Source organism: Chelonia mydas, chromosome 1 (genome assembly GCF_015237465.2).
Source record: "Chelonia mydas isolate rCheMyd1 chromosome 1, rCheMyd1.pri.v2, whole genome shotgun sequence".
NCBI classification, from domain to species: domain Eukaryota; kingdom Metazoa; phylum Chordata; order Testudines; family Cheloniidae; genus Chelonia; species Chelonia mydas.
In genome coordinates, this window is record NC_057849.1 from 286,121,494 (window position 1) to 286,147,597 (window position 26,104).

Here is a 26,104-nt window from a genome sequence, read left to right on the forward strand (position 1 = left end):
ATTAAGATTAACTTAATTTAATATTTAAATAGAGCTTTATCTGAAAAAAGGTTCCACTTACGAGGCTCAAATGCTCATCCAAATCTTTGAGGAAAATTTGGATTTTGTGATCAACTGCTGATTCACATCTGGGTGTGATGTACTGACCCAATGCGATAAGGCAACGGAATTAATAGGCACTAATAAGCTTAAATAGATCTCATGCTTACAGGGTGCACCAAACAGGGCATTAGAGTGGGCAGCTGTTCTGTGTCCTGTGTTTTGGAGAGGGGAGGTGCAAGAGTGGAATGAAGGTAAGGGAACAGGAAAGGATATCTCCAATAGCATAAACTCTTCTTGATTCGCCACAGAAAAGTTCAGCAGTTTAACACCTGGAATGGTTTATAACGTATCAATCATGCAAAAGTTATTCGAGGTAGAGCGATCAAATAATCCTTGAGATGTGGCTCCTGCCAGAGAACAGTCTAATAAAAAGAAGGGCCGTGTAGAGAAAAATTATGTTTTCAGAAAACAAGTCTCAAAAAGTCACTGGAGTGAGGGACGACTAAATAGGGATACAGTAGGTCTTTTTGGGTTCTACATAAGGAGAGAAGATCTGCTGCAAGATTATTTATGACTGAAGTCCTTTCCATACATGGAGAGATAAACATGCAAACAACTGTAATATATGTATACATGGGGGGGGGGGGGGCGTGTGTGTGTGTGTAATTACACAAACAAATGGAGGAGCCATGTCTTCCTCCATATGATATAGAATCCAACCTTCTGGTTAACAGTACAGAACCTTCTACTACTGTCTTTTAAATAGCTGAAAATGGAATCTTATTTAAAAAGAATGTAGGAAACTTAGGAAACTATTAAAAGCTAAAGAGATCAATGAGGCTGCAGCATGAAGCATTCAGTTCAGGAAATGACAAATTTAAGGCTGTGCATGAATGTATGCATTGAAGTGAGCTGTAGCTCACGAAAGCTCATGCTCAAATAAATTGGTTAGTCTCTAAGGTGCCACAAGTACTCCTTTTCTTTTTGCTAATACCTAATAAGACTTTCTTCATCATGTTGATAAAAGAATGATGCAAACTGAATAGCGAATTGTTCTAAAATCCAGTCACTGGCGATGTTGTACGTGTACAGTGAGCAAGACAGGACCTGCCGCAAGAGGAAGAATGCTCTTGTGAGGAAAGCACTGGACTGGAATCCAAGAGAACTTGTTTTTTTGCTGCTTCTGTCAGATTTCCCATGTGACCCTGTGCAAATCATGCTGTTTTTCAGTCTCATCTATAACATACAGCTATCTGCAAAGTTTGTTTTTTAATGTTTGTGAGGCACTTATGCTATGTTGGGTGCCACAGATGTGTCAACAAAAAATTCTGTATTCGTTTTAGAGTTTGGATGGTGTGCAGTAAATAAGGCACGGGGCCACAAAATGAACAATGAGGATAAAAAAAATATTCAAAAGCAATCTCTTTCACTATGCACCATCCAGTTTATGCACTGAAACAGGCAAGGGTCCTATGGAGAAAACAGTATATAATCAAGCAATGAGATACTGTATTGTAATGCAGTCTCACAAGATGTCAGAGTTGTTCAGACAACTTCACCTTTGCTATTTTCTGATTTTTTAGAGCTTCACTTTGTAACTTTAAGCTTCTTCTAGATTGCTCTAGACAAAAAACACACATTGTTTCTTAATGTGTCATTATGGTTAACTATTTTAACAGTAATTGAAATAATTGTTCCTTTATAGTTTGTCACAAAATATGTATATAAAGGGTTTACATTAGCACATAGCATTCTTAATTCAGACTTCTTGTTAATGAACTTGTCTATTTCTTTATGTACATAACAAATAATGCTAACAGAGTGTTTCTAAACATCAGTATGAAAAATATAGCACAGTATACCAGATAAAACAGGTAATTTCTTTTCCAAATAAAGTGGCATGTTTGTTTAGCTTTTAACAAATATGCCATCTTCCCTACATTACAGCATATTTAGGCATTGAAATAGAACTGGACTGCTTTATTTCCGCTCGGGCCAGTAGATGGAACAGTTCCAGAGCTCTTACCAACACAAAAAATTTCAAACACTTGTCCTACGAGACAATTAAGGGGTGATTTGATTACCATCTATAAGTATCTACATGGAGAACAAATATTAGATAATGGGCTCTTCAATCTAGCAGAGAAAGGTATAACACAATCCAATGACTAGAAGTTGAAACTAGATAAATTGAGACGCAGGGTGGATATGATTTAAATCACTAGTCAGGAATATTCAATTTAATCATGGATTTCTACATAAAAGTGCATTCTTGTTGGTTATTATAAACTTAATACATGTTCCTCTACCTGTGAAGAATTTCATTAAAATATTCCCAAACTGAGTCTCTTTTGTGGCCTGCTACCATTATAGGTTTTCCCTTCTAGTGAAAGAATGGTATGGCAGATCTCAAATCAATGAAAGCTACACTCAGAAAGACCTCAAGACTTCTGGAATACGCTGCTCAAACAGTTTTACTTTTGTTACTACTGCCTGTCCCTCCCCTCTCACATTTATCTCCAGACTTCTTCTCCTTGTCCAGATCTATTCCGCCCCCAACAATTTCATTGAACTTTTTGAAACTTTGCACTTTTAGAGAGGTAAGGGATTGACTCTGTGTACACAAACTTGCAGAGGGATAATAGGATTGAGGTTATTTCTCACCTCTATATATTATTTATTTTAAAACATTTTTGCTGTTAACAAGCATGTTATCTCTGGAGACACAAATCCAGAGTTGGAGAACTGCAAAACTAAGCATCTGTGGTGGTATCTTCTAGACTGAGCACTGAGTCCCACTGGGTAGACAGAAAGATTAACCTAAATAATCTATACAGATGCCCCTGGAACCCCATAAGATTGGGTCCCTAATCCATGAACTATTGGAACTCATTTACAAAACTTTTCTTAAACATTACACGACTATATTGTCTCATACTACAGAATTAGAATTTATCATCCCTATTCTATGATGAGATATCTAAAGATAAATACTTTATAGCTCAAAGATTGCTTTGAGGGAAAAAATCTTCTAAAAAAATCTGATTTAAATAAAAAAATCCAATATTTTTTATTTAAAAAAAAAAATCATTGATTTTTATCCCCCTGTAATCAGACCAAAAATAAGGTGTAAATTTCTAACCGCGAGCGTAATTAATCATTGGAAAAAAATCTACCAAGAATTCTCTATCACTGACCATTTTAAACCAAGATTGGATATTTTTTCTGAAATATGTGGTCTATGAATTAGTTTGGAGGAAGTTCTACAGCCTATGCTATCTATGCCAGAGTTAAGACTAGATGATCAAAATGGTCCCTTCTGGCCTCAGAATCTTTGAATCCTGCTGAACTAAACCTTAGAGAGTGTCAAGATAAAAAAAAAGATTACATGCTTGAAAAGGCAGCTTATGTGATTTAGAACTGGGACTCCTAATCTCCCTATTCACAGTATATGAATAACTCCTAGTAATTTCAACAGAGTTAAGTCATTTGTATCTTGCAGCCAAGAATCTGGGCCCCGGGATTTTATCTATTGCCACAAACACTGCCTGCATATATATTTAGTTGCATTTATAAATTATTATTCTCTTATAGTCAATATTAATTTTAAAAACATACCTGCTACTTGTGCCAATCTATCATGAAGTTTATATAAGCTGTTCATCAGACTTCTTTCGTTTGCCTGGAATTAAAAAAGCTGGTTAACATTAAGAATTTACAGCTTCACAAGAAAAATACATTTTTCATCTACTGAGAACCTAAAGCTAGTTACAGTAAAATAGTATTTTATCTACAGAATTAGATAAGACAGCCAAATAGTGTTTTGTGCACCAAAAAGACAGTCTCAACTGCTTTTGCATTTATCTGTATCCATTCAAGGTATAATCTTTTATTGAGCTAGTTTAAACTAGTTCTTGGAATTAGAGAGGAAAATTATAGGAAACAGATTGACAATTTAGGTGGTTGCACTGTTCTCTCTAACATAGTACTAAAGCAATACCCCAGAATGGTCTTAATACGTATTAAAAACTTGGAGGTGCTAACTTTCACAAAAAATTTAAACAAAGCCCCTGGATATTTATTCTCATTAAAAGGTCCTATGACACTTTAGGCAAAACAAGGTACATTAACCATCCCAGCTGAATTTCTATTCACCTAACTATATTCTATTCATGGGAAATTCAGGCCAAAATTAGACTTTTGGAAAGGCCAGAACAAAAACTCATTACACTGGCGACCCTCAACTTGACTGACTCATATATTGCATGAAAGAAAAGCTGTGACACCTAAAGTGTAAAGGTGGGAGGAAGAGACAATTCTATAGAGGCAGAATGATCTTGTGGACAAAGGAGAAGAATAGGAGTCAGGAATAGAGAATGATGCAAATTGAGTAGTGAATTATTCTAATATCTCCTGTTACTGCAGGTATGCCCAATTTGTGTGTGACCTTAGGCAAATCATTTAACACCTGACTCAATTTTTCTACCTGTACAATGGTTTTAATACCTCCTTTGCAGGAATTTTTATAAGACTGAGTTATTATTAGAGCTCGTAAAGTGCTTTGCAATTCTCAGATAGCAGGCACTCTTTAAAGTGCAAAATGTTTAAGTGTATGTGGTAACCACACACTTTTCAAAAACATTATTCTCGAGCATCTAACTTGTGTTTTCTACTTCATCACCACAATATTTTCAATTTAACAATTAGCTCAGGCATATGAGGTTTAGAGTAGAATCTCATATTTTTGTATATTGCAATGTGAAGACTAGTTTTTGTACTCTTCATTCTCAGTTTCTCAAATCTGAATTAGTTTAATGAAGGAAAAATATGTTCAGATACTTATATTCCTTTCTCCTACTTCAGACACAAAGCTCTGCACCTAGGTGATTACACAGTAACTTCCACCAATTCAAAAGATTTAATTTTTTTTTTTTAAAGTCAGTAGTGCACAGACATGCCCACACAAGTTTCAATCTCACCCCTAACGTAGATGAACTGATACATCCATCCTTCATGTCAGACCAGTAGTTACCATCTCTCCACGAGTAAAATTTTGCAAGAGTAGTAGTGTTTATCCTTCAGTCCAGGCCAGATTCAAGTATATGCAGAAAGTCTACTTAAGTTTCTGCATTTTACAGTGAAATCATCATTTGTATCCAAAATGAAAAAAAAAAAGTATGTAACTTTCTGGAATTTTGCCACAGAAGTGGCTGCACTTCAACAGTGTGTGTTGTGTAGCATCTCACCACAGAAATGGATGAATTTGAGCAGTTTGGACTACATAGTCTTTTGATCCCTCAGAATTAAAGATGTTCTATTAGGATGAGTTACTTGTCAGTAGCTGCATATATTATGTCTGTACATCTCCATTTGCAGCATGTAAGCTGTGCTATTAGCGCTGAACTATTTAGAAAAAAAAGCATCTAGAGAATATTTTCTGGAAAGCCAGTTTTGTAAGTCTTCAGGGCATGATGCAATGTACACCTTTTCTTTGATGGATCATGAAGACACTGGCATTGTTGGGTAGGGCAGGATGTAGGACTTCGGAGATTGTGCATGTGGTTAATTTCAGTTACATTTATGTTGTTGCTGTACATGATGGATTTATTTTAACATATTTCTGAAAAAAACTGTTAAGTGCACCCAGAACAATGGATTGGGGTTCTTTTATTACACTCTGTATACATCCAAATAATATCTCATGAATATTATCAGTAAGCCACTAGGAGAACGAGTGAAGAGTAATTAAATGAAGATTGAAGATCTATTTCCCTAAATACGCATGACAGTGAGATGCCAAATAAGATACGGAAGGCCTAGCATTGTCAGTTGTAATGGAGATTTTGTTCAGTATCTTGTTAAAGAAGTCCATTTTCACTGCAGCATACATTAAGAAGCACTCCTTACCAAAGAAAGTTTATCAATGCTTGGAATAATGAAGGTATGAACAGAAAAGCTGAGAATTTCATTGTTACTGGAGCTCTTAAATGTAGTCACAGTGCAAGATTCCTACAGACAGAAGCATCAGATGTCTAAACTGAAATCACATTCTTATTTCAGAAAAGAGAAGACAGATTAGTTTTACATAATCTGCAATGGTTGAATGACTTGTTGGCTTTATTCAACAACCACAAACTAAATGTAAAACTTCAAGGGTCAAGGAATGATTGTTATCAAACCTAGTGGCTACTAAGATTATGAAGAGAAAGTGGAACCACTCAAGATGACTGATACTGGAAAAAGAAAAGGAGTACTTGTGGCACCTTAGAGACTAACCAATTTATTTGAGCATAAGCTTTCGTGAGCTACAGCCCCCTCCACTGAATGCATCCGATGAAGTGAGCTGTAGCTCACGAAAGCTTATGCTCAAATAAATTGGTTAGTCTCTAAGGTGCCACAAGTACTCCTTTTCTTTTTGCCAATACAGACTAACACGGCTGCTACTCTGAAACCTGATACTGGAAAGTTAAAATACTTCTCTTCATTGACTAAACATCTGAACAATTCAGCATTCATAGGCCATGCTGGCAACATAATAATGCACTAGACATTCAGATATAACTGGGAATCTTACCGGGAGTTTAGGATCTGACAGCTAGAAAACATGTAACGGCCCAAGAGCCACACAGGATCAAATACCTCCAAATACCAGATTTCAAAAAGTTTTATCTCAACAACCTGGAGATGGAGACTGTCAACTTCCTAGAGAATATTTTATAGAAAACCAAGTTTGTTTATTTCATTTCCCAGATGGAAAATAGCGAACATAAAACAAAAATCAACTTACGAACAAAGTTTGGCACTTAGAACACACTGTTCAATTCTTTTGTTTCTATGGGAAAAAGAAGCCACCTATAGCTCTGTAGATGATCTCTTGTTCAAGGTACTTGTGAGAACTGTTTTCATGAATCAATTTAATGTCTGACAATAACAATCAATCAACAAATGATGTGGATTAGAAGGAAGGGAACTGGAGAGCATAACCCTTCTGGCTAATGAACAATCCATAGTAATTCTACTCCATACTAGAAGGAAACTGACAAGATTCCCAGAAGGAAAGGGAAAAGCCTAAGGGACAGGATGAGAAACTGAAAACAAGTTCTTGGGTTGTCTGTCAAATCTGGTGCACAAGAGACTATAATGTCAAAAGAATCGTGTCTCTTCCTGCAGTGCTTATGGGCCTTTCTACTGGACTGTTTGGAAGAAGGCATTCTGAGGTGAAAGACAGTATCCTGCAACATCAGGCCGGTATTTCCAAGAAGATTGCATCAGTCAGAGATCTGGTTGCCAACTTCATATTACAACATACAGACACCTCAGAGTAGGTCCACCTCAGAAATTGTTGTCCCAGTTCTCTAGCTGAAAAAGTCAATATCACGATGGAAGAGAACCAATGTGGAATAGAGGGACAAATTCTCTTCAGTGAAATCCACCTTCTGAAACCCTTCCTTGTGAACCAAGATCAAGGAGCTTTTTCAGAAGTAGAAGGAGCTTAATCTCCTGATATTTCACACAGGTTATTTTTTTCTAACTTTAAAACACTATCCAAGTCAGATTTGGGTTTTGCAGAATTAACCTTAACAACCTGAAGACTAATACAATTCTTTCCAGGATTTTACAACACAAGCACTACAGGATTTTTTTTACATTCTTTCAATCCTATTTGTTTTAGGTGTAACGTAACTAGCATTTTTAAGCTAATAATGGTTTTAATTCCTAGGTCTTGCAGTAGCCATTTGTGTAACATAACAGTAGCTTACTTAATTTTCTCACTGTCCTGTATGACACAGTGACCTCTGCTAAAAGCATGCAATACATTCCAAAATTTCATACACCTTAATAATTCTTGGTGTTTGCACTGACTTCATACAAATACCTAACAAAACATAAATCACAATGTATTATAATCATATTTACTTACTTTTATTTCTTCAAGCTGCTCACTGAAGGGATTTTTAACTATTGAGGGTAAAAAAAGAACTTCATTAGTTCACTCATTGTCTGGCTTGTAGATGGTAATAAAATATATCACTATTATAGTCTCTTAGCACATAAAATTTCATAGTGTATAAAGGCAATTACATAGATATTTTTAGGGACAATCATATCTTTAAATTTATGCTAAATGAGAATCAGACAGCTACAGCAGCAGTTTATTGGACTAAGATGCAAATTCTGTCATCTCAGCAGCTAGGAGCTATAATTAGCCATATAGCTATTTAAACTGTTTTCAACAACCACCTCAATATGAATATAAAAATAAAGAGTGGTTTAGCAAACCCAAAACAAACTTCAAAAGTGATTCAACTATTACACTTAAATAACGGAATTTTGAGGAGCTAGACATTTTCACAGTATATAGTGTAAACAATGCAAATGTATTTCAACATGCATTCTTATTCAATGAAAACCCCTGCATGACATCATACCCCTCTCAAAAGCATTTCTTTAAGAGACACTACTTTGAGAGATTCTCAAATGAATAGGGAAATATAGGTCTGCTTACAACAGGAAGTAACGTATTTTTGACAGAACTATTTCCACAGTTCATTTAAGCTGCAGTTAATCTGCTTTCCCCGGCTACAGTGAATGCCTTTGGAGCCAGAAGAAGCGGATTTTAGACAAATTATAACCAGAAATAAAGTACAAATTTTGAATATGGAACATTCAAGGGATGTGGTGAATTCCCCATCACTTGAAATCTTTAAAGAATCCAAAGTATAAAACAGGATTATTCAGGTGTGTAAACTGCAACATTTGTGTTTTTTTAAAATGCATCATCACTTTGCTACAAAATCTAAATTTTCATTTAAAAGGTGAAATCTCTAGACCTTCTGTTTGCAAAGAACTTTAGAAACATTAGCCAAACATTAATTGGTGCAGCCCTTTCCACCCGCATCTGTAGACACCTTGAACCTTTTCTGGGATATGTGAACTGCCCCCATTCATACCTGAAGTCCAATGGTAATTTCAAGTGTGAAAGTTAGCTATTTCACTACTGATCATTTTGGTAAAAACAGAGTGTTAATGTTCTCTGTCACTGTTTAATGTTGTGGCAAATATTTAGAGTATAGTGGGGCATCATCTAGCTCCAGTCAAGGGTTTCTGGACGAAGGAACAAGAAATTCAAACCCTTTATGACTGAAACTTAAAGTGACTGCTGCTTCTGCCCAAGAGAGGAAGGATGGGTGAAAGAAAAAAAAAAGAAAAAAAAAGAGAAAAAATGCATCACAGTATAAAACTGAACTTAATATTAAAGTGAACACAACCAAAGAATATTTTAGTGATTGAACTAGGGTTTGGGTCAATAAGCGGGGAAAAGGACAAGTGCTACAGAATTCTATGCACTTCCCATAATTTAGGCCCAATTTGCTAGATGGGACATGAGTATTTTCCCTTAGCCAAAGTAGGTGAATCTTACTGTTTGTGAAATAGAGATTTCAGCACTGGCAGGAGCCTGTGAAAAAAAAATGCAAAATTCTCCATACTACACTCTTCAATATTCCCATGCTTTTAAGCCCCTCTTGCACAAAAACTGTCAATTGTTCCAATGCATGAAATGATCAAAGTGGAGGAATTTAAATTAAGGTAATTTCATTATCTCCTCCAAATCTCTCTGTGTCACTGTATTCCAGGTTACAGACAATCATGTAAGTGTGACCCATCTTAATTCCTAGATGTATGACCTTGCATTTGGCTATATTAAAATGCTCAACTTACCAAGCAATTCAGATCAGCCTGTATAACTGATCTGTCCCCATCATATTTACCACTTCTCTAATATGTCCTCTGCAAGTTTACCAGCAGTGATTTTTACATTTTCTTTCAGATCATTCATGAGGATACTGAATACCATTGGGCCAAGTAGAGACTACAACATGCCATTAGCAACACCCTAAAGGATGATGATTCTCCTTTTACAACTACTTTTCGCAATCTATCAGTTAACCAGTAACCAGGTTTTAATTAATTTAATATGGACTACATGGATATTATATAGGGCTAATTTTTATCAGAATGCCATACAGGACAAGTCATATACCTTTCAGAAGTTGAAACATTATGCTAACAGTCAATTTATCAACCAAACTTGTAATCTCATAAAAAGTGATCTGAAGTTTAGCTGACAAGACCTATTTTCCTTATAGCCTTGTTAATTGGCGTTTGTTACACTACCATCCCTTTAATTTTTTTTAATGATTACAACCAAATCAGCCTCTCTCATGGTTTTGCGCAGTATCTACATCAGGATAATCGACCTAGTCAGCCGTGTCACTCTGTTTACCCTTTTTAAAACAATGGCCTAACACTAGCTTTGTCCCAGTCCTCTGAATTTTCTCAGTGTTCCAATAATTGTTAAACAACAACATTAATGGTTCAAAAAGCTCCTTGACACTTTTTTTTTTTTTTAAGATTTTGGAGTGCAAGTTATCTTGTCCTGACTACATTAATAAGTTTAACCTTATAACTACTGCTTAGCATCCTCCTAGTTGCTAACAGAAGAGAAATTATTTCCTTATCACTCCAAAATATGAATCCTTCATTCTGTTTCTCTCCAAATACAGAACAGAAATATTTAATACTTCTGTATCTTGTATCTTCCCCTTAACCTCTGTACAAACCTCCCAGAGAGATCAGTGGGGATCTGTTGTGGATTGAAGAAAGTATGAAATCCTTAATTTATATCCTGACCCCCAGACCATCAACATAGTATCTGCCCTCTCCTCTCGAGGAATTTGACAGCTCTTCTCTAGACTGATCCACTGGAGCAGGGATTGTCTATCAATCTTTCTCCATACTAAGCTTATTATTGGTGCTTAATTATCAGTTTCTGCAGGATGACAAGATTCCATCTTAATTATGTTTCTAATTTTACAGCTGTGGAGATAACTTTCCAGTGTGTGAACACAATGGAAATTACTGCAAGTGTCATCTTCCTAAATCAGCTGACAGACCCAATGCCTCTGATTATGACAGCTATACCCAACTGCAGCAGAGTACGGTATCAAGACAGTTTCACTGTTGTTTGGAACCCTATGGGTACTACTTAAACTAATCAGAATCATGCCAATTTTATTCTGCTACTGGGGGAAACAATCACCTGGAGCAAACAGACGTACAGGAGTTGTGTGTGTGTGTGAGGAACTCCCCAAGACAGACTGGGGAAACGGATGAGGAAGCAGCATTTACCCCAATACACATAATATAAGCCAGCAGGTTCTGAGCAAAAGGGAAGGAGGAAAACCTCTCTCCTTCCCAGCAGCCAGGGGATGGGGCCTACGGATATATCAAACATTCAGCCAAATAAATTAAAGTCTCTGAGCAGATCCAAGGACAACATTCTCATAGGAAATTCTATTTAGGATGGCAGGGTCACTGCCCCTAAACTTTACTGGAGTCACCACACACATCCTCTCTTTAGTTTATTTCTCTAACTAGTAGGTATCTAGTAAGCCTTGGCTGGGAACCCAAGAAGGAACTGGGAGGCAGGGCCAGCCAGCAGACCACTGGTAAAGTTTTCAAAAAAGCAACTTAAGCACTTTTGAAAATTTTTACCCAATGGCAATTAAAGTAAAGGAGGAAAATGAGATTGGGGGAAAGGGGGGGGGGGGGGGGGAGGAACAGGCCTGTAAAAGAGAGACTCTAGTCTAGACAGCTGTTATCAGAGGAATACAGCACAACAAGAATGTCAAGAACCCTTACATCAGAGAATTTGCATGCCTTACTGGAGGACTAGGCTGAAAACATGAATTGCATTTCACTAGAAGTCCCTAAAAGGTTTAGAAGCTAAGAGAGTTACCTAAGAGAGACTGCCTCACTCCCTGTGAAGCAGAGATCAGCAGAGGCACCTGGCCCAGAGCCCCCTTGATATAAAGCAGGGTTATTTTCTGTGGCCCGCCAGCTCCTGGCGGCCCCCCCAGCATTTACCTAGAGCAGCTCTGGCCCGGCACACACCGGGGGCAGGGCAGGCTCCCTCCCTCCCTGCCCCTGCGCCACTCCGGGAAGCAGCCAGGGGGAGGTTCCTCGTTCCCAGCCAATGGGAGCTTCGGGGGAGGTACCTGGAGGCGTGGCCAGGGCAACACACAGACCTCTGTGCTCTCCCCCCGCCCCAGAGGTCCCAGCTGCTTCCCGGAGCGGCACGGGGGGGAGGGCGGGCAGGCAGGGAGCTTGTCCTGCTCCCAGTGCACACTGGGCTGGACCCGCCCCCCGAACCCCTCCTGCAGCTGAATCCCCTGCTCTGAGCCCCCTGCTGCACCCCACACCCCTCCTGCACCCCAACCCCCTGCCCTGCGCCCCTGCCGCACCCCGCATCCCTACCCCCTGCCCTGAGCCCCCTCCTGCACCCCAACCCCCTGACCCACCCTGCACCATAACCCCCTGCCCTGAGCCCCCGATGCACCACGCACCCCTCCTGCACTCCCTGGGGGCAGGGAGGGGGCAGAGTTGGGGTGGGGATTTCGGGGCAGAGATGGGAAGAGGTGGGGCCTCACGGAAGGGGTGAAGTGGGAGTGGTGCCGGGGCAGCGTGGGGGGGGGTTAGCGGTGCGGCCCTCAGGCCTATGTACTAGACCTCATGTGGCCCTCGTAGTCATTTGAGTTTGAGACCCCGGATATAAAGGAAGTGGCTGATGACAAGGAATTCTCTCTGAGGGATTCTCAATTTTGGAACTAATACCTCAAGTCAGCATCAATCCAGAAACATTAACCAAACATACTAAAAAGCCCATAAAAAAAAAAAAAATCAACCTACCGAAGAGGAATATGGGCTAAGAGCTAGAGGGAGATTTGATGAATATCTATAAGCAATCTTTGTGTGTGTTTTTAACTTACGGGATAGATATCTAAAGCCTAAGATAATCATAAAAAGTGTAAGTGCTTAATAAAAAGATGAAACTGTAGGCAAATTGCAGAGGTTTATTAACATGAAACGGAAGTCATAACGTTTCAGGTGATGAACCTCAATTATGGAGCTCACTCCTGCCAGACACACATTACAGGACCTTCCACATTCAGACGAAATGCAAAACTCATCTGACTTGGCTTTTCACCCAAGATCTTCAGACACATGCACACAAACAAAATTATCTGTAAAGGATATATTGAATGAGTGCTCCACAGTGTACATTTTCTTCCTCTCTGCATAGTAGTAAGAACACTGCTGATGCTCAAATAAAGTAAGATGCTTTCTTACCAGGAACACCCTTATCACCAGCCTGGCACTAGAATCACTGGGTTTAGCTAACGTACCTATCCTTGAATTAGAAGGCAACAGAAAGAGAACTGGCTCTCTTACAGCAATTCGCACCAGATCGCTACACCACATCCTGCAGATCAAACTGAGGTGACCATTACTGGCTAGGCAGACACAATATTACAGCCCCGCTAAACTCCTCACCTACAGTAAACACTAATTTTAAAGATTTTTTTTAAAAAAACCAAAATCTGTCATGGTAAATGGCAGGCAAATATTCAGAACAGTTTTGCAGAGCAATTCTTGCAGTTGCAGTTAGGATTTTCAGATTCTTGGGTAAGTTTGTCTTTGGGCCCAGAATACACTGAATTTGACACATTTTCCTCTGCATTTTCCATCCATTTCTGAAAAGGGAACACCTGAGAGCAGAACCTCCATTTCCATGCATGAAATCTTGACCTGCTAAAATGATCTGCTGAACAATTATTTCCTCTTACCAAACTACTGTAATGTAAGCAAATTTCTTTCTGTCCATGATAAAAATAGGAGCTTCTCTCACAAAGATACTGGCTGTTCAGAGACAACACCATAAATTATTACTATTAGATTATCACCTTTGCATATTGTGACATTAAGAACAGCACAAGTGCAGAAGGCGAATGGCACCCGGATAACAGCTAATGAATTTCAGATGGCTTAACCAGTTCTACTTTACCCAAATCCTTTTTAATACCATGAAATGTATCTGATAAGCGGCATGCAAGGTATCAATGAAAAGCTCATTACTCACTGGTTATTAATATCATCATATAACGTAGGTCCAAGCAACTGATGCGAACAGCTTGATGTAAACTGAAATAATAATTCTTAAAATATCTTTGCCAGCCAAGCAGGAGTTACCCCACCCTAGACAACGGAATGCGGTTTCCCCACCTCGGTATTAATTCCAAAGTACGTCGAAAGGCAATGAGAATGCATTTACATATTGCATAAACATCAACTTAACAAGGGATGGAGGCAAACCTAACACTATCACAGAGGGGGAGGGAACTAACAATCATATTTCTAATGTTCTAATTTCTAATTTATTTGCATGAAGGGGCAAGAACTAAATTATTTGCATTTTAGCAGACAATCCCAGTGGAAGCAGCAGCAGCAGAAGCTCCCTAAAAGAGAGGTGGCCACCAGCACTGGAACCATGGCTCTGCCCCCTGCGCCACCCCTTCCCCCAGACCTCCACTCCTGCCCTCCCCACACTTCTAAACGTGATGGGGCCATAGCCCCCAGCACCCCTGAGCAGCCGCAGGACACTTCCTTCAAAGCAAAGTCCATGTAGCCTAGTTGTATTTATTATCTGAAGGTATCCTTCAGAAGAATCCATTTCAAAGATTCAATGTAAAAACAGTGATACAGAATCTTAAATTATCTGTCTTTCACCTAAGACTACAGAAGGTGCCAGCCCTTTGACTTTCGGGGATAAGTCCTGACCCAGCAGTTCCATCAAACATCTTGATGGAAACATCTGGTGAGTATTTTACCTTGACCCAAGTCTAGTTTGTTAAGTTTGAGATACTAGATGGCATTTTATCTTTATTTCTCTTGTAACCATTTCTGGTTTTAATCCTTATACTAGTACTCATTTAAAACCTAATTTCTTTTATTTTTAATCTAAACCAACCCAGTACTGTGTTTGAACTGAACTGTTTAGTAACTCCAGTTAAAGTAACAAAACTGTTGATACTGACTCTTTAAAGGAGCAATGAACTTTAAAACATTCCTCTAATTGTTCCAGAGCAGGGCTGGACATTTCAGAACACATTTTGGGGGAAATCCGGGTTTGGGGAGACAGAGTCACCTTGCCAGTTGTTAACCAAGGCTAGTGAAACCAGTGGAAATCTGTGGTATTGCAGGCCCTCAAAAACAAAACAATGTAAAACTTTAGAACCTACTAATCCACTCAGTCCTACTTCTTGTTCAGCCAATCACTAAGACAAACAAGTCAGTTTACATTTACGAGAGATAATGCTGCCCATTTCTTATTTACGTCACCTGAAAGTGAGAACAGGCGTTCGCATGGCACTTTTGTAGCCGGTATTGCGAAGTATTTACATACCAGATATGCTAAACGTTTGTATGCCCCTTCACGCTTCAGCCACTATTCCAGAGGACATGCTTCCATTGTGATGACACTCGTTAGAAAATAACACGTTAATTAAATTTGTGACTGAACTCCTTCGGGGGGGGGGGGGGGAATTGTATGTCTCGTCCTCTGTTTTACCCACATTCTGCCATATATTTCATGTTACAGCGCTCTCGGATGATGACCCAGCATATGTTTGTTTTAAGAACACTTTCACTGCAGATCTGACAAAACGCAAAGAAGGTACCAATGTTAGATTTCTAAAGATAGCTACAGAACTCAACCCACAGTTTAAAAATGTGAAGTGCCTTCCAAAATCTGAGAGGGATGAGGTGTGGAGTATCTTTCATAAGTTTTAAAGGAGCAACACTCTGATGCCAAAACTACAGAACCCGAACCACCAAAAAAGAAAATCGACCTTCTGCTAGTGGCATCTCACTCAGATGATGAAAATAAACATGTGTCAGTCTGAACTGCTTTGGATCGTTATCAAGTAGAACCTGTCAGCAGCATGGGTGCGTCTCCTTTGGAATGGTGGTCGAAGCATAAAGGGACATATGAATCTTGTGACGTGGGCTACAACAGTCCATGCGAACGCTTGTTCTCATTTTCATGTGACATTGTAAAACAGGAAACCGGCAGCATTATCTCCTGCAAACGTAAACAAACTTATTTGTCTGAGCGACTGGCTGAACAAGAAGTGGACACGATGAACATGAACCTGCTCTAAAGTTTTACATTTTTTTGTGTTTGAATGCAGTTTTTTTTTTGTACTTAATTCTACATTTGTAAGATCAACTTTCATGATAAAAAGAGATTGCACTACAGTATTTGTATGAGGTGAACTGAAAAATACTATTTCTTTTGTTTTTTACAGTGCAAGTATTTATCAAAAATAAATATAAAGTGAGCGCTGTGCATTGTGTTGTAATTGAAATATATTTGAAAATTTAGAAAACATGCAAAAAATATTTAAATAAATGGTATTCCATTATTGCTTAATAGTGCAATTAATCGCGATTAATTTTTTTAATCACTTGACAGCCCTAATTTTTATGTCTTATCTTGGAAAAAAGGTTCAGAGTAACAGGGAGGCTGAAGGATAGGACACAATATTTGAAATAGTGGCATCACAGACAAATCATTGGTGCAGTCTTGTCATTGCCAGAGGTTGGAAACAAAACCAAACAAAAAAAAAAAAACCTTTAGAATTTAGGCATTTTATTTTTTAAGAGGGAAACTGCTACCACCAAATATTCCTATTTTGTTTGTATACAGTAGTCAGGATCAAGTACTGTTTCCTTCTGATGTTATTGTGTTTCAAGGGCAGTCATGTTAATTTCCTTTCTTCCTGATTAACTATCCTTAGACTTGTAAAAACGAGAGAAAGAGTTGCAAGACAAGTTTAAAATTAACAAAGTATTACAGGTTATATAAAACAAGAGTAAACACATACAGGAGGACAAACTTTCTACATAAAGGAAGAATATGAATTGAAATGGATAGATACACAAAACAAACTGAAGAAAGATTCTCTGATCTCAGTTATAGCTATTTTAAAAGTCATTTGTAACATTAGTAGTAACAGTTTTCAGAGATAGCTGATTTTTAAAAATCAGCTATGTTCCACTAAGCAGAGAACAGAAGTAGTAGAAAAGAGTTTTGTTAACTCCCTTTAAGAAGTTTCAGAGTGGTAGTGGTGTTAGTCTGTATCAACAAAAACAATGAGAACTTGTGGCACCTTAGAGACTAAAATTTATTTGGGCATAAGCTTTCGTGGGCTAAAACCCACTTCATCAGATGCATGCAGTGGAAAATACAGTAGAAAGATATATATACAGAATACATGAAAAGATGGCGGTTGCCTTACCAATTCTAACGAGACAATTCAATTAAAGTGGGCTATTACCAGCAGGAGGAAAAAAAAATCACTTTTGTAGTGGTAATCAGGGTGGCCCATTTCAAACAGTTAACAAGAAGGTGTGAGTAACAGTAGAGGGGAAATTAGCATGGGGAAATAGTTCTGAGTTTGTGTAATGACCCATCCACTCCCAGTCTTTATTCAGGCCTAATTTGATGGTGTCCAGTTTGCAAATTAACTCCAGTTCTGCAGTTTCTCATTGGAGTCTGTTTTTGAAGTTTTTCTGTTGAAGAATTGCCACTTTTAAGTCTGTAATTGAGTGTCCAGGGAGGCTGAAATCTTCTCCGACTGGTTTTTGAACGTTATAATTCTTGACATTGGATTTGTGTCCATTTATTCTTTTGCATAGAGACTGTTTTTTTCCCTTTAATAGGTTCTGTTTAACACTTTCCTTGACTCCAATTCTCCCCCCTCCCCCCACTTAAGTAGCTACCTCAGTCAAGCACTAATTAAACGGCTTTTTTTCTTTCTGGTCACTACATCTAAACCCTTTGGGTTGAGGAGCATCTGCATCAACATTTTAGCAAACTGACCTGGAAATGATAACCTGGAGCAAAAATATTCTTCGCATTTACGCAATTTGTTACTTTCTAGACTAAGTGTTAGAATAGATATTGCATTGATTTGTTTTAAAAAAAAAAGTGAGTAAACTGGTCTTGCATAGTCTATCACACTTTTATCATTGGATAAGGTTGTATGTCCCCATGGATACACTGCAAATAGATCATGCCTCTGGATTTTCCTCCTGGCACCAACCACCACTTCCTGACTCTGGCTGAAGCCAGACTTTAGTCAACCAGGTCCTTGTACTTCTTCTCCATTCATATGTTCAGGGACTAATTTTCCCTTGGCCCCTTTTCCAAGCCCAGTTATCTGCTGTCCACGATGGCCCATAATCACAATCTGTGAACAGGTAGTCCCATCTGAAATGGCCTGGTTGCCTACATACAAAAGAGCCCCTTCTGAAAGAAGGAGGTTCTGCCACTAATTCTCCTGAGTGGAATGGCTCCTTCTGATAAGACCTCTCCACCGGAACCAAATCTCTCCTGGTTACCTGAGGATGGGCTTCCAGGCTCCTCTCTTGGCCTTTGTAGCCCCCTCTGGTGAGGTTGGATGAATACACTCAGCAGGATAGGGGCCTCAGTAATACACGGGCGCCAAGGGCACACCAAACTGACTTTAGCATTTCTGCTTCAGGCCCAATGGACATCAGGTAGTTCTCCGCCAAGACAATGGCTTTTGCCAAGGGCTCCAGTTGGTGTCTCACCATCCATTTATGCCCCTCTGTGCAAAGGATCGAGTGAACTGCTCCACGACTATCTTCTCTGCCAACTGAATCGTACATCCTTTGGGCTAGAGTCAATGCCAGCAATGCTTTTCTCAGTTTCTGGGCAGTGGGCCGGGGCCAGACTCCAAGCAGCAATTTCTCACGGTAGAACCACTGATAGCAGGTTTCAGGTAAGATGTTCAGGATGTCTGTGATGGCTGCCTTGACAAGGGTGTAGTTCTGTGCAGCCGCCACATGGAAGTCCCAGTACGTCATGTAGATCAGTAGGTGACCCACAGGGTGGGGCCCAGCTTCCCATGGGCCATCAGGCCTTGGCAGCGACTCTCTCGAACACGATGAGAAACATCTCTGCGTCATCCACAGGAACCATTTTAATTTCATTTCAGATTCATTTCAAGTAGGTTCTAAAGTCAGCGCGTAAGGCGAAAATCACGTATAATCAAATTACCCTTGAAAATCCCTTAAATCGCCCATAAAGTACAGTATACACTTCATCACATTAAGACTGGGATCAGCATCCATAGTGCCACGTATCCGTGAGAACGTAAGCATCATGTACATGGCCTTGAAACAGCGAAGCACGCGTTGGTCGAGAGGTTGGAGGATGGAGGTGGTATTGGGGGGAGAAAGACGACTTCAACATCATTATGCGCAAACTGGAGTGCCGCAGGGTGGCCAGGAGCATCGTCTATGATCAGCAACACTTTCAAGTCAAGTCCTTTCTCTTCGAGGTACCGCTTGATCCCCAGAATGAAACACTTGTGGAATCAATCCAGAAATAATGCTACTGTCACCCAAGCCTTTTTATTGGATTGCCAGAACACAGGCAGGAGATTTTTATTCTTGCCTTTTAGGGCACGGGGCTTTGAAGCCCTGTAGAGCAAGCCCAGCTTTATTAAATGTCCAGCCACATTGCCACAAAACAACACAGTCACATGGTCTTTAGCTGCTTTTAAGCCAGGGGCTTGTCTTACTGATTTTGAAGTGTAAGTGCAGTTGGGCATTTTTTTTTTCCCCCCCAGAAGAGCCCAGTCTCGTCGGCATTAAAAACTTGTTCCAGAAGATAGCCCTTTTCTTCTATGATTTTCTTTAATTGTTTGGGGTAGGCTTTTATTGCCTCTTCATTGGCAGATGCAGCTTAACCAGTAGTCTGCACGTTTTTGAGGTTGAAGCGGTTCCTAAAACTGTTAAGCCAACCTTTGGCTGGCTTTGAATTCCTTCTCATCAGAAGGCTGTCCCTTTTCAGTAGGAGGTTTGAACAGCGCATAGAGGCTAAGAGTCTTTTCGCGCAACATGTTGCCATCGATAGGCACACGTTTACGGTTCATGTTTTCCAGCCATAAGTTCAATGCCTTTTCAGTCTTCACTAAAGTCTTATCACGCACCTGGCTCGTCACCTTCAAAGTTATTGGAGCACTTCATGCCACGGCTTCACGAATTTCTCTCTCTCAAATCTTGTGGCACGGATGTTAGATTCATTGCGGCATATTTACAAGCCGCATTGGAGACTGACATACCATCTTCTCAGTAAGTCCAGCACAGCCAGTTTTTCCTCCGGCATTGGAATAGATCGCTGTTTCTTTTGTTGAACACCACATGAAGTAGATGACTTGTGTTTAGGGCCATACTGTACGAAAAATATGTACAGTACCTTTAAACACTAGAATCACACTCAGGGCAGCGAGATGCTCACACTTTGAGAGGCACTCAGGAACTCACACCGACTGAGGGAACAGCAGATTCACGTATCCCATCTCATGCTCACTCCAGGGTATATGCTCATTGAGTGGAATGGTGGGCTAAACTGCCCGCACTATTTACAGATACCTTGTTATTTTTCTTTTTCTTTTTTTTTTTTTTTTTTGCTGAGCACGTACAGTTGAATTCGGGTAAGTTAAATGCGCGTATGATGCGACTCACCTGCATACTAGTTCTAAAATCCTAAAGCACATGGTGACCAGAAACGTTCTGTTAAATTTGCTAACTACAAATCATACCTCTTTTTTAATAAAATCAGTTTTAAATGTAAAACAGGTGTTGACAAACTTGTTACCATATGTATCCAGAACATTTAAAGTAGTTTTATTTAATACAAAATTAAGTGATGTTTTTGTGCTTTTAAGCTGAATTTCCATTCAAATCACACAAAGATTAAATACATAAGAAATGCTTCATTCATGATTCTCTAACAAAAAATAATCTGAATAAATGTAAAATAAGCTATATAATTGCTTAAATAAATGTCATACAGAGAGCATTCTGGTTAGCAAAAAGAAGCACCAGATTAAGCACAAAAGCTATATTTAGTTGCACATCAACATGTTTTAATGGTTACCAACCAATGAGACTCAACTTTTAGGAAAATAACTACAGAGTACAAATACAACACACAAAGTCTATTTAAAATCAAGGTTTCCTGTTTGCAGATTTAAATAATGATTTATATCAGCAATTTAAGTAGCATTTCGGTGCACTGATTTAAATCAAAGCATCCAGAGTGCAAAACTCAGGGGATATCAGTGTAATAATTTGAACCCCAAGTGTCTGCAAAAAAAAGTTTTTTCAAGAGTCCTTTGCACATTCCCACTCTTGAGATGTGCTAACACTGCAGCATGGACTGAGGAAGTCCTCTAGTAGCAGTACCCATCAGAGTGCTCATATGGCCCCTCCTCTTCCCTCCAACAGTTTGGAGGACAAAGCTATAAACTGTGTGGCATGCTGACTACTGTTCCTTTCAACTATGATACAAAACTGACCAGAAACTATGCGGGGACTTTGGACCCAGATTAGTTGGAAAAGATCCCCAGTGCCACCCTCTTAAATTAAGTTAGTTCTTTATTTTGCTTTTATTTTCTTCTTTTTCAACTAAACACAGGCACACAGCCTTGATTCCGATATGCTAGAATTAAAGACAAAAAAACAGGGATCAAGAAGCATGGCTCTTGCCCTAACTTTTTTCCTGCTTTGGGTGCACACATGCATTGTTTGGCCTTCTTGGGAGAAGGCATTTATCCTCTTATTGCTCTAAGTGCAGCACTTTCACCTTTAGGACCAAAAAGAAGAATCAGAATTGCCTCCAACTATGCTATTACATGAACCATTAGCGGCTAAACCTTCCTGTGCTGAAGCACCAGGATCCATAAGTGCTGGGAGACCAGCCTTAGTTTGACCCTTAAAAGCCCAAGTTCTAGCACAGACTACTGCCTTCTTGACTGGAGCCAAATCTAAGGTGCTGGTTAAGATAACTGTACAGAGATTGGATCCAACTAAGCATAACCAGTTGGCCTCACAGGTGTCTGATGAAAAAGCCAATCCTCAAGAACATACCACTAAGGACCCACTACTTCTGGTTCTGCACGCAGAAGTGCAAAGCGTAATAGTTATGGTCCGGTCTCAGACATCCAAGCCAAAGAAAGCAAAGGCTGATAATGAGGACCAAACCATATTACAGAAAGGAGCATAAATTCTGGCAAGTGTAAATGTATAACTAGGCAGGCCAAAAAAGAATTTGAAGAGCAACTAGGAAAAGACACAAAATCAGCAAAAAAAATTTAAGTATATCAGAAACAAGAAGCCTGCCAAACAATCAATGGGGCCCCTGGACGATTAAGCACTCAAGAAAGACAAGGCAGTTGCAGAGAAATTAAACGAAATCTTTGCATCTGTCTTCACTGCAGAGGATGTGAAGGACATGTGGCACAAGAAATTGCAAGCCCATTAGCAAGAATTTTTAATGAATCTGTAAACTCAGGGGTTGTACCGTATGATTGGAGGATTGCTAACATAGTTCCTATTTTTAAGAAAGGGAAAAAAAGTGATCCAAGTAATTATAGGCCTGTTAGTTTGACATCTGTAGTATGCAAGGTCTTGGAAAAAATTTTGAAGGAGAAGGTAGTTAAGGACATTGAAGTCAATGGTAAATGGGACAAAATACAACATGGTTTTACAAAAGGTAGATCGTGCCAAACCAACCTGATCTCCTTCTTTGAGAAAGTAACAGATTTTTTAGATAAAGGAAACGCAGTGGATCTAATTTACTTAGATTTTAGTAAGGCGTTTGATACGGTGCCACATGGGGAATTATTAGTTAAATTGGATAAGATGGGCATCAATAGGAATATTGAAAGGTGGATAGGGAATTGGTTAAAGGGGAGACTACAACGGGTCCTACTGAAAGGTGAACTGTCAAGTTGGAGGGAGGTTACCAGTGGAGTTCCTCAGGGATCGGTTTTGGGACCAATCTTATTTAATCTTTTTATTACTGACCTGGGCACAAAAAGTGGGAGTGTGCTAATAAAGTTTGCAGATGATACAAAGCTGGGAGGTATTGCTAATTTAGAGAAGGACAGGGATACCCTACAGGAGGATCTGGATGACCTTGTAAACTGGAGTAATAGGAATAGGATGAAATTTAATAGTGAGAAGTGTAAGGTCATGCATTTAGGGATTAATAACAAGAATTTTAGTTATAAGCTAGGGACGCATCAACTAGAAGTAACGGAGGAGGAAAAGGACCTTGGAGTATTGGTTGATCGTAGGATGACTATGAGCTGCCAATGTGATATGGCTGTGAAAAAAGCTAATGTCATCTTGGGATGCATCAGGAGAGGTATTTCCAGTAGGGATAAAGAGGTTTTAGTACCGTTATATAAGGCACTGGTGAGACCTCACCTGGAGTACTGTGTGCAGTTCTGGTCTCCCATGTTTAAGAAGGATGAATTCAAACTGGAACAGGTACAGAGAAGGGCTACTAGGATGATCCGAGGAATGGAAAACTTGTCTTATGAAAGGAGACTCAGGGAGCTTGGCTTGTTTAGCCTAACTAAAAGAAGGCTGAGGGGAGATATGATTGCTCTCTATAAATATATCAGAGGGATAAATACCAGAGAGGGAGAGGAATTATTTAAACTCAGTACCAATGTGGACACAAGAACAAATGGATATAAACTGGCCACTAGGAAATTTAGATTAGAAATTAGACGAAGGTTTCTAACCATCAGAGGAGTGAAGTTTTGGAATAGCCTTCTGAGGGAAGTAGTGGGGGCAAAAGATCTATCTTGCTTTAAGATTAAACTCGATAAGTTTATGGAGGAGATGGTATGATGGGATAACATGGTTTTGGTAATTAAATATTCATGGTAAATAGGCCCAATGGCCTGTGATGGGTTTTAGATGGGGTAAGATCCAAGTTACCTGGGAAAGAATTTTCTGTAGTATCTGGCTGATGAATCTTGCCCATATGCTCAGGGTTTAGCTGATCGCCATATTTGGGGTCGGGAAGGAATTTTCCTCCAGGGCAGATTGGAAGAGGCCCTGGAGGTTTTTCGCCTTCCTCTGTAGCATGGGGCACGGGTCACTTGCTGGAGGATTCTCTGCTCCTTGAGGTCTTTAAACTACAATTTGAGGACTTCAATAGCACAGATATAGGTGTGAGGTTTTTTTGTAGGAGTGGTGGGTGAAATTCTGTGGCCTGCGTTGTGCAGGAGGTCAGACTAGATGATCATAATGGTCCCTTCTGACCTAAATATCTATGAATCTATGACATTCCTACGTCTGAGCCATTCTTTTTAGGTGACAAATCTGAGGAACTGTCCCAGATTAAGGTGTCAGTAGAGATGGTTTTGGAACAAATTGATAAATTTTACAGTAATAAGTCATCAGGACCAGAAAGCCTAGAGACACTTCATATTGTTTTCATCTCAGCTCACCACAACTTAAATCAAACAAAATGCTATTTATCTGTGTTATAGTAAAGAGATCCCTGAAGGAGATAATGAATGTCCATCCTCCAGTTACACTGCCCACACCTCTATGGGATCTCAATCTAGAATAGTCTGCTCATGAAACCTTTCTTTGTACTCATGGGAGAATGTTCCCCGTTTCATCACTCAAGACAGCCTTTACTTCCTCCCTTTATAACTTCATCCTCCAAATGTCAGGAACCACAAGGGGCACAAGAGTGCTCCAACAGGCACTGCTATTAAAAAGGTTCCGGGGGATATGCAGAAGTCATCCTGAAAAGCTCTGTTTTCAGGTGACTAACCTAAATTTACTGACAAGTCCCTTTTCCTCATAGCCCTATGCCTTGGAAACCTCTTGACCAAATGATTCCAAATCTGTACCACTATTCCTGTTCCAAACCCTGATAAGGTACAACCAATTTTCCACAACAATGTGAATATATGTATGGATTTTAGAGTACCAAGGGAAAAATCACCTTCTCAACCGTAACTATGGTGGATCTAGAGCAGTGGTTTTCAAACTTTTCTGGCAACCCAGTTGAAGAAAACCGTTGATGCCCACAACCCAATGGAGCTGGGGTGAGGGAGGGGCTCAGGGCTGGTGCAGAGGGTTGGGGTGCGGGACGGGGTCACGTCTCTGGGCTGGGGGTGCAGGCTCTGGGGTGGGGCCAGGGATGAGGAGTTTGGGATTCAGGAGGGGGCTCCAGGTTTGGGGGTGAGGGTGCGGGAGTGGGTCGAGGTGTGGGAAGGGGTCAGGGCTCTGGGCTGAGAGTTCAGGCTCTGGGGTGAGGCCGGGAACGAGGGGTTTGGGGTGCAGGAAGGGGCTCTAGGCTTGGGGGGGGCTCAGGGCTGGGGCAGGGGATTGGAGAGCAGGGTTGGGGCATTGGATTATCTCAGGCGGCTCCTAGTCAGCAACACAGTGGGGGTGCAGAGGCAGGCTTCCTGCCTGTCCTGGCACTACAGACCATGCTGCGCCCCGAAAGCTGCCAGCAGCAGGTCCGGCTCTTATGCAGAGGCGTGCGCAAGCGGCTCTGCACAGCTCTCGCTCACATGCACCACCCCTCTCCGGCCCAGCTCCCATTGGCCGGGAACCAGTAAACAGGCACTGCCCAATAGGAGTGCACAGCCAGTGCTCGGGGCGGGGGCAGCACACGGAGCCCTGGGGGTCCCCTACCTAGGAGCTGGACCTGTTGCTGGCTGCTTCCAGGGCGCAGCACAGTGTAGGAAAAGGCAGGGACTAGCCTGCCTTAGCTGGGCAGCACTGCTGACAGGACTTTTAACGACCCAGTTAACGGTGTCGACCAGAGCTGCCACAACCCAGTGCCTTCCATTCCACAACCCAGTTCTGGGTCGCGACCCACAGTTTGAAAAAACCACCGATCTAGAGCTCTCATACCCAACAGCATCAATAAAATAGCTACTGACCTGTAACTCACTGAAACATTTTATTAGCAAAAAATGAATTCTTACCTAGTTTCCCAACCTACCTTTAGATTTTTACAGTAATTTTTAAACACTTTAATATTAACAAAAAGCCATATACATTCTCCTCAAATTAGGAAAATGAAGTAATCATGTTTTTATTTCAGTCAGCAATTTCTATTGTAAAAGTTGTCCCATCTCCTAAGCAAAAGATCCCACAGATTACTAAAGCCAATTCAGCATTATTCCAGCAAAAGGCAGCACGAACTTCCAGCCAACTCCTACAACTTAACCTTCAAAATAAGATATCTACCAGAATAAAGAGCACTTCGGTCTCAGAGCCACAACAGCAGTGGTTT

General features: G+C 40.1%; 1 protein-coding gene across 2 annotated transcripts in view; it reads right to left on the reverse strand.

Annotated features, from left to right (window-relative positions):
* LEMD3 (LEM domain containing 3) overlaps window positions 1-26,104 on the reverse strand; it is an 82,394-nt gene that overhangs the window by 36,151 nt on the left and 20,139 nt on the right. For both annotated transcript variants that reach the window (XM_043548350.1, XM_007069730.4), the window contains exons 2-3: window positions 7,964-8,001; window positions 3,661-3,724 (exon numbers count right to left, since the gene is read on the reverse strand). In XM_043548350.1, coding sequence (XP_043404285.1) covers window positions 3,661-3,724; window positions 7,964-8,001 — 102 coding nt within the window. The remainder of the gene's footprint in view (window positions 1-3,660; window positions 3,725-7,963; window positions 8,002-26,104) is intronic.